This window comes from Dromaius novaehollandiae, chromosome 13, assembly GCF_036370855.1.
Source record: "Dromaius novaehollandiae isolate bDroNov1 chromosome 13, bDroNov1.hap1, whole genome shotgun sequence".
Classification (NCBI taxonomy): domain Eukaryota; kingdom Metazoa; phylum Chordata; class Aves; order Casuariiformes; family Dromaiidae; genus Dromaius; species Dromaius novaehollandiae.
In genome coordinates, this window is record NC_088110.1 from 25,065,163 (window position 1) to 25,077,738 (window position 12,576).

A 12,576-nucleotide genomic window follows, 5' to 3' on the forward strand; every position below is an offset into this window, starting at 1 on the left:
TAGTTTTTGTCTAAAGGGGGGGGAGAGCGCGGGGGGGCTGAAAAGCCGTCAAGCCGCAGGAGAAAGCCCCTCCTTTGTTGTCCTCCTGACATTGAAGTGTAATTTTTCATGGTTATTTGGACTGGAAAATGGGGGGAAAGAGAGAGATGGGCTTGCGATTATTTCCCATAAATGACAACACAATCACATCACGCTCCACTACAAATATGCTCAAGGAATTTGCCTTTTTTTTACATTTCATGTGTGAAAATAACGGCAACCTTTCTAGTTCTGATGAAATTCAAGGGGACAAATCCCTGTTGGGTTCCACGGACTTAAAATTTAGCCCCATTTGCAAAAACCAGGCACCCTTGTTCCTGCACAAACCTGCAAGTGGCCTTTGTCTCAGGGAGCTGAGTCTTGGATGTTTTTCTCTTTACGTGGAATCACGTTCATCCTTCGGAGGTTTTTCTCGTGGCAGTCAGTTACTGTGCTGCAGAGTATTTTGAAAGGTAAACTGAGGAAACGAGACTGCAAACAAAGATGGGGTTTCTGCTACCCGATTGGAGCAGCAGCCCGGGCCGTTTTGCCCGCGGCCGGGAGGGCGGCCGGCCCAGCCCAGGCTGCTGCGACCCTCCAAAGGGTCTTTTGCATGTCGTGTCGTTCACATCCCTGGCTTGGTCCTTCTCTGCTGGATGAACGTGGCCTTCAGTTAGCGACCGTGAAACGGGAGCATCTCATCGTTTACTCTAGTTTGGAAACTGTCCTTGTTTGTGCAGAACTGTTTTCTAATACGTTATTTTCTGCGGGGCTACATTCTTGCCTGGCTTGCCAGGGAAATGAAGGTTTCCAAAGCAATCAAGGCCTTTCTTAAGCTCATTCTCTGCACGTAGCTGTCCGAGCTCCGGATCCCAGGGAAGTGAATGGCTCTCCTACATGCTTAAAGCTAACCACATGTGTAATGTTGGCAGGTTTGGGCCGACTGCTGAAATGACAGATTGAAATTAAAAAGGTGAAAATCTTGGGTTCTCCTCCTCAAGGCTAGACCTCTTCCTTTGCTGACAATAACTGTGCACTGTAGACATAGACAAGCCTCTTGTTTCTGCTCAATGTCCTAGTTTTTCTTTAAAAACACAGTGGCAAATTTCATTACTGCTGGGTTTTATTTTTTTAAAGACAAATTATTTTTTCTTCCAATTATTTTAATAATGGTATTCTGTTTCTTAGTGCTGCTACACTTCTTTTTTTATCCAAAATCACAAAGCAAAAGGTTGCATGATGTCATCAATCTTTTCCATCTGCGCCATGTCTGAGGGCACTTCTCAGCCATATAAAACTCTGGGCTGTACCTGGATGGTTCAGAAATGGGGCCTCTGCCTGGAGTTGGCAAATCAGATGAAGTGACTGAATGCAAAAATAACCGTATAGTAAAAGCATTTACATTAAAGAAGGAAAGATGCTAACATATGGTGGAGGGTCATCTTGTTTCTATTCCATAAGAAGCTTGTTTGGGAGATAATCAAAGACCCGGATGGTTGTCAGAGCTGTTCATGGAAAGTGGCCGAGGCTTTTGGAATCCTTCTTTGGAGAGGGAGACAAGGAGAAGCTAAAAGTTTGTGAGCAGTTTTTTTGCTGCTGAATTTCTTGTTCTATTTATCTGAACACTTGGCTCTATAGTCGTTGCACAAAAGCAAGGTAAAGCTGCCTCGCCTGGAGAAGATAGGCATTTGAGGATGGCTTTTCAGCTGGGGACATGTTCATAGTCTGCATTTTCTTTCTTGGCGATGAAGACAGCACAAGATGCTCTGACCATGCTTTTAGGTAGGGCCATCTTAGAAATAAGTGTCATTATCCCAAGATAAATGTAGGGATTATTATTTTTCTGCCGCTGTATGTCAGATGAGGACTCACCCACAAGCTTTTTGCATGGAGGCTGGTGCTCCGTGGCATTCTCCTTGTAACCTGTGCCTGGTGCACTCTTTTCACTGCTTGGAGTCCTGCTTTTTCTTTCCTGAAAGTGAAAGAAATGAATGAGTTTCTATAGAACAATTCAGTTAAGAAATAGCACAGAACATGTTTGTTCATATATATATGCATCTCGAATCTGAGCTGCAAAGGCAACGACCGCGTGGTAGCCAAGGGTCCCTCGGAAAAAGGCTTGTCCCACACGGGCTAGAGCAGGGTGAGAAACACAGGACCTCAGCAAAGCGTCAGAAAAGGAATTTCCTACGTTTCCATGTGGATGGATTGTCTTTACTTTATATACAAGTAGTCTGCAAGTCAGGGAGAGGTGGGAAGGGTTTTTGTATTTTCGGGTTTTTTTTTTTTCTGTTGGGCTGATCACAAACAGTCAGATTGTTTCCAGGATGTTGCTCTGTGTCCTCACCCTTGGTAACTTACCCCCTTTCACAAACCTATTTGGAGACCGTGGTCCCATTCAGATTTCAGTAAGTAGGAGGGCAGGAGGCGGTGGGATTCACCACCTCTGTGTTCTCTTCTCAGGCCAGCGGCTTCAGGAACGTGTGTGGCTTCGTTTCCTCTTCTGCTCCCCTACAACGGTGTGCGTTAAATGGGTCCCCTGAAAGAGTGAGTGATCAGAAATACAGGTGAGGGAGTCGGGGCAGGGGAAGCCAAACAACAACTTTTTTCCTCCTCCGGATAAGGAGGTTTTACATGCTGCATGCAGGAACCGTGCTGCGCTCCGTGGCGTTGGAGCCCAGCAGCTTTCACGACAGTAGCCAACAGCTCAGAAATCCCACAGCCTTTTGAATCACGCAGTGGGGGTGAGGAGAGGTATTACTCAAGCTGAGATTTGACTGTGGCACCAGGGATAGTGCCCTGCCTCCTACCAAATATCCTGTGGGATGTCTGATAATCAGATGTCTGATGTGAGTCTTACAGGGAGCCGTAACCTCACTAGCGCTGCTGGAACAGCAGGTCAGCCGGGCTCCCAGGGAAGTGCATAGCCTTGTGAACCGCTGGCACCGGTTCATTACAGACCTCCTTTTCAGACGCTGCATTTGCTCTCTCTCTACAGCCGAATGCACCTGGCCTGTGGGCAGGACGGACTGGCTCTCCCCGGGCCCGTTGTGCAGCCCCGTAGCACTCCTGCCTTGCAGCCGGCTCAGGTGGGGGGCGAAAACCCCTTTCTGTGCCAGTGTCGTAGTCCTACCTGTGCACGGTCTGGGGACAGCCGAACAAAAGCCGCAAGCGGGAAGAGCACCCCTCGCTCAGGGTGACTCTGCCCAGCCGGCGGGGCGGCTGTGCTCCCGGCGGGCTTCTCGGGAGGGGCCCGAAGGCAGCTGGCATCCGCATGGGGCTGACAGGCTAAAGCCCGTGGGATTTGAGGACGGAGCCCCTATCCCTTCCGTAAGGGAATTTTTCACCCAAACCATAGTGAACGTCCTCCCGGGGGTGCGGGACCTCGAGCTTAAACTAGTCGAAAGCTGCTGTACTTCTGAAATGTGTCTGGGGTGCAGCCCCGTGGTGTGCCTGATCTGGACCACTTCCGAAATTTCCCAGGAGTCAGGAGCATCGCTTGCTCTTTGCTCGCCCTGGGAGGCTTCTCCTGTAGCCGGATGGAGTGGTTTGTCTGTGCACGTGCAGTCGTATAGCTGACTACGCGCACGGCATAGCTGTCACCTCTCTTTGCCAGTAGCAGCCTGCAAAGGTCAGCCAGGTCTCAATTCTGCCGTTCTATGGGCTTTTTTGGTTAGTTATCCTGAAAATGAAGGATCGGGGTTCTTTTTGTTTCAAAGGAGAGACCCTGTGTACAATTAAAACTTGTTTCTGGTAAACCTTATTCCAGGAAAGATGAGCTTTTAACAAAAGGCTTTTGACAGCTGCAGGGTATTTCATTTTTTTTATGCCGAATGAAAAATCAATACATTTTTCTGGGTTATACATATTCAGAACAGGCTTGATATTTCCATTATAATGGAAAATGGGTGTCTGCACATCTCGCCTGTCAGAGCTGCACCACCGCATTTTCCAAGCCACTGCTAAATATTTCAAACCTGATTTGATTGTGGATCATGACAGCTAATGTTTCTCAGCTCTTGAGCCTGCCGGAGGGTGGGGAGGCAAACACACGCTCTTTCTCTTCCATCCCTACATTTCTGCCACCCCTGCGATGCCCCTTATCCCTTTGGGTAAGAGATACTGGTTTGTTAAGGAAAATATGGCAGGAGGTCATAAGCTGTTCAAACTGGCATAGATTCAGTCAGGATTTGGTGACTTTTCCACGCGTTCAAACTTTTTTTAATCTCCATTTCAAAAGGGGCAGAAATGTTGTAGTTTGACCCTATGTAACTGCGTGCAGGGATTCGGACGCATTTTCAGTACATCACGGGGCTCACAGATTTCTTGACACCTGCAGATGTCAGAAAATACCCAGGATTTTCCAAAGTCTTCTCCCTCTTTCCCTCCCACCCCTTTAGTGAGTGGTTTAATTTCAAATTAAAAGGAAATGCCATTGTCTGAAATGATTTATTCACAAAGGAAGAAAAGATTTTTCCTAGGAATTTGCATGGGAGAGATTTCAGAAGATGGAACAGCAGATTCCTTCACCTTGCAGGTGCCCTGTAGCTGCAGCTAGTTATTCTTGGTACTGAACTGACCCCAGGCATTTGTAAAATTTTTTATGAATATTTATTAATACAGCATCATGTGCGTCATGGATGGCACTCAGGCACTGTGACCTCTGAGCAGGTTGTTAGGTTTGTGTTTCAATGGGACACAATTTGCCTCATGCAAATTCTGTAGCGACAGCCCTTGCCCCTGCACTGGTGAGCTCCTCGCAGGGGAGTCCGCTCACCCTTCCCGAACTCAGAAATCCTGTGTAGATGGAGCTTCTGGAAACCAAAGATGCCCATCTAGCAGCTACATCCTCTGTACATAGACTAGAATAACGTCTCTGGCCTTCCAGAGCCCCTTATTAAGGTTCCCAGGCCAGGAGTCAACCCCATCTGCATCTGATAAAATCTCTCTTGTGGCATGCTTCTGTACGTCCGGGTGCTGTGCCCCAGACACGCTCTCTCTAAGTCCTAGTCAGTCTTTGGCCTGCTGAGACTCTCAGTATATTGCTTAAATACTGCAGGGAAGTTTCACCACTTGGATATCAATCTTGATTAGGACACTTCTTAGGACAAATGGCTTTGAGTTGAGTACCTTTTAACTGCAAAATGTCTGGTGGAATTCTGCTCAAACTCCGTGAGAAAAATAAAATAAAGCCTTTAGGTGATTTAGGCAGTCATAATAAACAGCGGTTTGCAGCCTCAGTCTGGTGTCACTGAACAACAACGTCATTATGTAACGGAAGAATTACAGTTCTTTGGAAATGCATTTCTTGCATCTTGCTCACCTGCAGCCTCGCTCTGCCTTTGGGAGATGGTCGCAGGATATGCTTCCTTCTCAGCTGCAGGGCTACCTGACGTGGGTCTCAGACATTAAGTGAAAGGCAGTGGTCAGCTCTGGATGCAGTATGGGAACAGTGTGACATCGGGATTTACAGTCAATTAGAATGGAAGAAAACGGGAGCTTGAAAGCCCCTTGTTGCCTGTGCAGCTTGAAGGGTGGCGGACCAGGGAGCACAGGGAACCTTTCCCGAGCAGGTGTGATGGTGGCATTGTCCTTTCAAAAAGATGCCCCAAAGAAGTGCAAGAGGAGAGATGGCTGGGTACCACTCGCGCAGGTGTTCACTCTAGACCCTGCACCTCGCCGGAGCGGTGCTGGAGCTGCCGCTGCAACGCAGCAGCTGCAGAGCTCCCATCAGAGAGAGGCCTGTGTTTACATGGGTGCAGATCGTTGGGAATAGAGGTCTGCGTTTCACTGCCTGTGTTGGAGGATCTCGTTAAAAGCTGGGTCAAATCACGTGTGCACGCGTTGTCTGAAGTCCGCGGGAGGCCGGTTCTTAGTGCTTCGGAGGAAGAAAAAAACGTCAGCAGTGCCTGCAGCCGGCTGAGGGAGCGTGACCCCGGCTGTCCCTCTGCTCGGCTCAAGCACTGGCTGCTGGGGCGCACTTAGACCAGGCTTAGGAAGCACGGTTGTTACCAGCCTCTTAGAAACGGCTCCTGGCAGAGGATCACGAGGAAGCCTGAGCTACTGCTGTCCCTCTGCGCTGAGTCTCCCTGCCTGGCCGCCGTGTCCCCAGGGCCTGTCCGGGCCCAGGGACCCTCCCGGGGGCCGGGAGCAGCGGCCAGGCCCCGAGGGGAGCGGGGAGGTCGTTCTTACCTGCCGCCGGCCCGCGGGCACCGGCGGGGAGCCCGTAGCAAGGAGTCAAGTAAAGGCAGAAACTCGGGCTTTCCCAGCTTGTTTGGAGCCCAAGCAGCCTCCCTGGACAAATGCATCTTGTGTTTGGTTCCCTCCCATCCTGTTTTAAAAAACAGTCCTCAAAAAAAAATCTGCTTGGGCTGGAGGAGGGAGAGGAAGGTTTTGAAGCATGCATGCTTCTTTTTTTTCTTTTTTTTCTTTTCTTCTTTTTTTTCTTTTTTCTTTTTTTCTTTTTTCTTTTTTCTTTTTTTTCTTTTTTTTTCTTTTTTTTTTCTTTTTTTTCCCCTCCAGCCTGCCTGCCCAGTGCAGAGGTATTTGAGCCAAGCAGGCAGATTTTTTATCCTCAGAGCAAAGCCACTTCCAAGAGCAGGGGTTTGGTGAATACTTGGTACAAGTATCTGTCTGGTGGCTTTGTTAAGACACCGACCAGTAAGACAGACTGCGCCTGTGAGTTACAGTGGGCTGCGCACTGAGCAGGGCAGAAGAATTTGTTGTTTGTATCCTTGTTTTTTAATCATTTTTCTACCTTTATTGGTATTCATAGCTCACATTTTTCCGGTTACTGTCAGCCTGGGCTTTCATCCATTTTAAAGAGCTATTTTTTCCCCTTGTTGATGATGATGATGGTATAAAGACAGATGGTGTAACTGCTTACGAATGTCCTATTTTATTTCCCGCGAACCAGACAGCTCCCTTGAAGACGTATATTGTTTCCACATGCTCAGGTTAGAGCCCAGACGGCGTCTGAGCCCAGCAGCCAGCTCAGCCTTCCTCTTCCTCCCATGCAGATGGTGACACCTCCGGGTCGCAGCCGGGAGTGCGCGGCGCCCGCCGCCCTTTGTTGCGGCCGCCCGGCGGGCGAGGAGGGCCCGGGGGCTGCGGGGTGCCGGGTGCCCCTCGCCGGGCGCGGGTGGTCCCCAGGCTGGGCACCCCGTGGGGCGCCCCGCTGCTGGCACGGCTGGTGCTGCGCGGGTGCTCGCTCGGAGTCCCGGCTGGGCTGGGGGACGGACGCGCCGCTCGTCCGCCTGCGCCCGCAGCCACGGTTTGTCTGGAGGGCCTGGGAACCAGGCGCCACGGGAAGGCCTGGGCAGAAAGAAGAAACTGCGTTTCCATTTGAACTACCTGTAATGAAAGCTAAAATGAAGCTTTTAATAAAATAATAGAAAACTTCTAATGAAGGTTGTGATAAAACCAGCTAAAACCTGCGTTTTTATGCTGCCTCAGTTAAATAGAAGCTATCTCACCTCGGACCACAGCTTTTCGAAGACAGCAGGATAGGGTTAGGTCTTGTTGGTTTTGTTTTCCAGAGTGGGAGAAATTTTGGAATTCTGATTTCTGAAATGTGAATCCAAATGCTGATTCCGCAGCGCTGACCTCCGCAAACTTGGCTGCTCATCTCACAAGGGAGGGCACTCGTTTCCCCTCTGCATCAGTTTGTAATTTTCTACGTGTTGTGTGTCTTTGCCTAGTGGTGCCACCCATCGCACCCCTCAGTCTGGGGTCTTCCACTGGGATCCCTGCAGCTCTCAAGAGCTTTGAGCTTTTAAAAAAGTGAAAGAGGGGTAGAGTGTAAATCACAGCTCTTACTGTATCATGCCATGTCCACTTAATATCAGTGCTGCTCTGTGAAGGCTTTTTTGCAAGTTCCTCCCTGATGGAAGTTGTCACGTTCTCAAAGTGCACTGTTGAGTTTCTGCACAGTCTCCTAATGTTTATTTTTAACCCTGATTTCTAGCCCTGTTTTTGTTAGGGGGCAACTGGGGAGGGCTGTTCCTTTGACTAGTTAGCTAGTTCAGATAAAACCTCAGGATAGCCTAGGATTTACCGTGACCAGATAATGCAAGTTTGAAGTATAAACTGTCGTGCCTAAAAGAGAATATCGTAGCTTGGAAGTCCTCTTTCTTCCTAGCGTCAAGTAGCCCCAGTCGATTACACAGAAGCTGTCAGGTTGCATGTGCTGTACGTTAATAGCCAAGATATCAGATGATAGATGTGGTGGTTGTATCCTGGTCTAAGAGGTCCGGCAGGTATAGCTGTCCTGCTTCCAGCATCCCAGCTAACTGGGTGCTGCTGTGCGGAGCTGCGCCTGCCGTATCGACACGCTCTGTGAACCCACCGCCTCGGCACTGCGATGTTCTTGTTAACGGGTGGGCGTTGGCACTTTGTGTTTGTTCTGCTCTTTCAGCACGCATTTTCTTTCTTGGTGCTGCAGCACCTGAACTAATACTGGCGTGTGTGCTCAAACCCTTTCTGTTGCTGGGATGGACAGAAGACCCCTCAACAGCTTCTTCCTGTGCCTGTGTCAGGGCCGTATCGCAGAGGACAGTGCTACCCCTTGCTTTGTCCAAGCAGAAGCGAGCTGTGCCGTTTCTGCAGTGAATCTGGGGGGGTCTCAGCGTCCAGTGTCAGTACTGCGCAGCACCGTTTTTGTCCAAAGAGTTTGGGCCGGGGATGTGGGGGAAGGCTGTGACAGAAGGTGCCGAGAGCACCTCGCTCTCGTGAGTTCCTGGCAGCTCTTCAGTCCGTGGTGAGGTTGTGGTAGAACCTGCTCACACCAGGTAATGTTTCTGCTGTAAGGTACGCTGTAGGGGATGTGTGGGCAGCTGTAGGTCAGTGTGGTCAGGTTCTTCAGTGGCTCTCACTGCTTTCCTCTCCAGCTTCTCTCCTGGCTACGTAGCGAGTAGTCATGGGGAAAACGCTGGGTGACGTTAGGTACCTGTCTCCCGAGACTTGTGCTTCAGCCTCGAACGTTGGTATGTTCAGTGGTAGTTACTTGCTCTTCTCTTTTGACTTCCATTTTAAATGTTATTCCTTTTGTTTCTCATATTTCAGAAGAATCCATTGAAGATGTGGAAGGGCCCAATGAAACAGCTGTTGATGCTGAAGAGCCTGCCAAAGAGCAAGAGAGTGGAGGGGACAAGGACCAGAGTAAATGGACAGGTCAGTTTTGGTCCCTCTTTTTCTCTCAATTCAGTCGGACTACAGGCTAGACTTGCAGACATGTTCATAAAAGGTTGTTTAATAGATGCCTTGTTGCCCTCTAAGGCTGTGCTCTTTTCTTCTGTTGGCTTCTTAAAGGGAATTTTAAAAAATTCTACAAATTCTCAAACAACTGCTTGTTTCCAGCCATTTTTTGACTTCTTGGTTCATGTTACCATTGGAAATGTTTGTCTCCTTCCGTTCTCTGCACCCCTCTTCTCCCCAAGCCTGAAATACCAGTTGGGTGGCTGATGGTATACTGGGCTTCCCAAAAAGTCCCAAGAGAAAAGAAAGAAAAGGAAAGTAGGAAGCCGCAAAGCAGCAGTGTGCTCTTTACTTAAATGACCACGCTAGGCAGCACAGCCAGCATGGTGTAAGTGTTGTTGTTGTCCTGTAGTTAAGTCTTCGGGCGTAGCTTCGTGAGGCGCTCCGTTTGAGCCGTGCTCAGTCATGCTTCCCCACGCCCAGCCCTGCATTTACAGTGGGGCCCTGGGTTGGAGTTAACCTGTGCCACATGGTGCTAGACCTGACCCTGAGATGGTGAGAAGCGGCAGCTGGGAGAGGAGGGAGGGAGAAAGGGACTGCCTGTTTTGGCAGCAGCTAGCACTTAGGTTGGATTAAGGCTATCCTGAAACCCCACCCTAGGCTTGCTTAGGCTGTTAAGACTGAGAGACTGTTAGCCTGCTTTTTCATCATGGTTGTAGCTGTGGTAGCAAGGTCTCTTTGCAGAAAAGCAGAACAGAGAGGCAGACTCTGTGCTTCTGTTCTGTTAGCTGCTCTCTTTCAGCTGGGGCGGTGGCATTCTGAAACTGAAAATGCAAATGCACAGCAACATTTATGTTGTTGCGGAGGAATCTGATAGGTTTTGCTTTGCAAAACCCTTGGATACATTTCAGTTCACTTATAAGGTATTAGAAGGTTACTCTGTCTTTCCTAGAAGATAGCTGCTACTTGCAAAGGGGGAATCTTTTAAATATTCCTTGCCTTTGGGCAGAAGATAGCTGCAAGGTTGTCCTCCTCAGGAGAGGGCTCTTCCCCTCCTCAGCTCATGCTTGCTGACCACTTCAGCTTAGTTGTGGAAATGAGGGCTTTGAACGTGGTTACTCGTTTTGCTTAACCCAGGACTGAGCAGTTCTGAGTGCCCGCTTTTCTTTCTGTGTGGTAACCAAGTGAGCCTGCAAACTTCTGTTTCCTTGACATCATGCCTCTCTTTGCCCAAAGACCCTTCTTCCAGCCAGCCTTCTCCGGTGCTTCTCAAAGAGACACAGCCAACGAGACATTTCAGCTTGCAAAGTCTTCAAAAGAATGGGAAGTGGTCTTCCACCTCCATACAGTTTTAATCTCTGCCATTAGATGTGTCCAAACTTGGGAAGAAAAGCAAGCTGTGCTTTAATGCTTGTTGAAACTCATGTTCTCAGTTCATGTTCTAGACCTCGCTTGCTGGGGTTGCTCTGCATGTCATCCCCCATCACAGACCTACTCCTGAACCCAGAGATGCAAACTTTGCTTGTCTTAGGGGATGTTTTAGTTTCTTTTGATGCATGAGACTATGTGATTTTATGAAACATCACAGGAAGATCTATGTATTGTATATTAAATCTCTTAAAGTAGGGGCCCTTTGCCCAAACCTGAGGCACTTGCAAAGCTGATCTATGTGAAAAGATTACACATGAAAATCATTTAAGGAAAAAAGAAAAACTTACTTTTTAAACCTTTTTCTATACAGAAGTTCTAAATTTGAATGGTTTTATTTTTTCATCCTGCCTGTGAAATTCCTAACCCATTCTTGATGTTTGTCAGTCAAACAGTAGATAAGAAATGGACAGCTTCACTGAGTCTTCAAAGGAAAACACAGACTACACTGCTGTGTATATAAACCCCCAGAGCTTTGGACAAACTTGTGCAGACGTTTCAGCAAGGCTGAAATGCACAGCTTCAGCAAGATTTACACATATGCTTGTGTTAAATTCAGGTCCTGCTTTCAAACATGTAACAACATTACTCCTAAACTTTAAAGCAACAAAAAGTTGTAATATCATTTATGTACAGCAGATATGCAAAACAAGTCTTACGGCTCAGCCTTGCGTAGTTTCTGCTTTTAAACTCCCTAGGCGAACATAGCAATGTCATCGTGTCCTTGTGGACCTCAGACCTAGAAGGAAATGGAAACTAGGTCAGATTATTCATGACAAACACAGAAGAATAGTGTCTGCATGTACGGAAATATCAGAACACCTTGGTACAAGTTGAGATGTAACCAGTGAGGGAAGTACGGAGTATCAAGGAAGCAATCAAAAACAACCTTGTTGTCAAAAGAGACTGCAAGAAAAGAGCTGATCTGCAGCTCGGCAGAGTGGGAAAGCTATCAACCATGATGTCAAGAAAACTAAGGCGCTTCATGCCTTCTTCACGTTCGTCTTAACTAAACAGGTTGGCTGCATGTGAGAGACTAGAACAGCCTGTATCAGCGACAGCACAGTGAGATCTCTGCCTCAAACAGTGAAGGAACAGGTTGCAAAGTATTTAGTTAAGCTAAATTTTTCAAATCTGTGACCTGCTGCTTCATGCTTGGGTATTTCGAAGAAATGATGAAACAACACCAGATCTGTCAGCTGTTCTCTCATGTGAATTTACAGAAAACAGGGGAGGTATCAGGAGAGGACAGACATGGGTCTTATCTTTTAAAAGATGAGTAGCGGGGGAAGTCTGTAACTGCCAACCTTTTTTGCCCCAGATTTTTCTGGAAATTGACCAAACTGTTTGTAAGTACTAGAAGATAATGAGATGAGTAAGAGCCAACATGGATTTGTCAAGAACAAATCATGTCAACACGACCCGGTTTCCTTCTATGTGAAGAAGGCTTTGTTTGCAGTCAGTGTCTCATATCTTGGCTTCAGTAACGCTTTTGACCCTGCTTTTCATGACATTCTCAAAAGCAAGCTCAAGAAATGTGACGTAGGTTAAAATACTACAGGATGGGTGCAGACCTGACGAGGAACCTTCGCTTAAAGAGTGGTTGTCAATGACCCATTGTCAAAAGGAAGCAGTGCTGTGACGAGAGCATCAGAGGAGTCCCTCCTCGAGCTCGGGCTTCTCGGTGTTAGATTTGCAAATGAGGGTCACCTGAGGGGCACATCTGATGCCTTGAGGAGCAGGGTTTGAACTCTGGGTGATCTTGACAAATTGGGGATATGGTCTAGGGGGATAAAGGGATACTGTTCAGTAGGGACCATAGGCACGCAACTGCAAGCAGGTAGAGATAATCAACTGTATAAATGTAACTGCCCAGGTAACAGCAAAAAAACAAAGGAATTAGGATCTGGTGTTGGCTCTCACGTGAACAGCTTT

General features: G+C 48.0%; 1 protein-coding gene across 1 annotated transcript in view; it reads left to right on the plus strand.

Annotated features, from left to right (window-relative positions):
- Positions 1–12,576, plus strand: part of ZFHX3 (zinc finger homeobox 3) — a 735,572-nt gene that overhangs the window by 682,594 nt on the left and 40,402 nt on the right. The window contains exon 13 of the mRNA XM_064519879.1: positions 9,082–9,189. Coding sequence (XP_064375949.1) covers positions 9,082–9,189 — 108 coding nt within the window. The remainder of the gene's footprint in view (positions 1–9,081; positions 9,190–12,576) is intronic.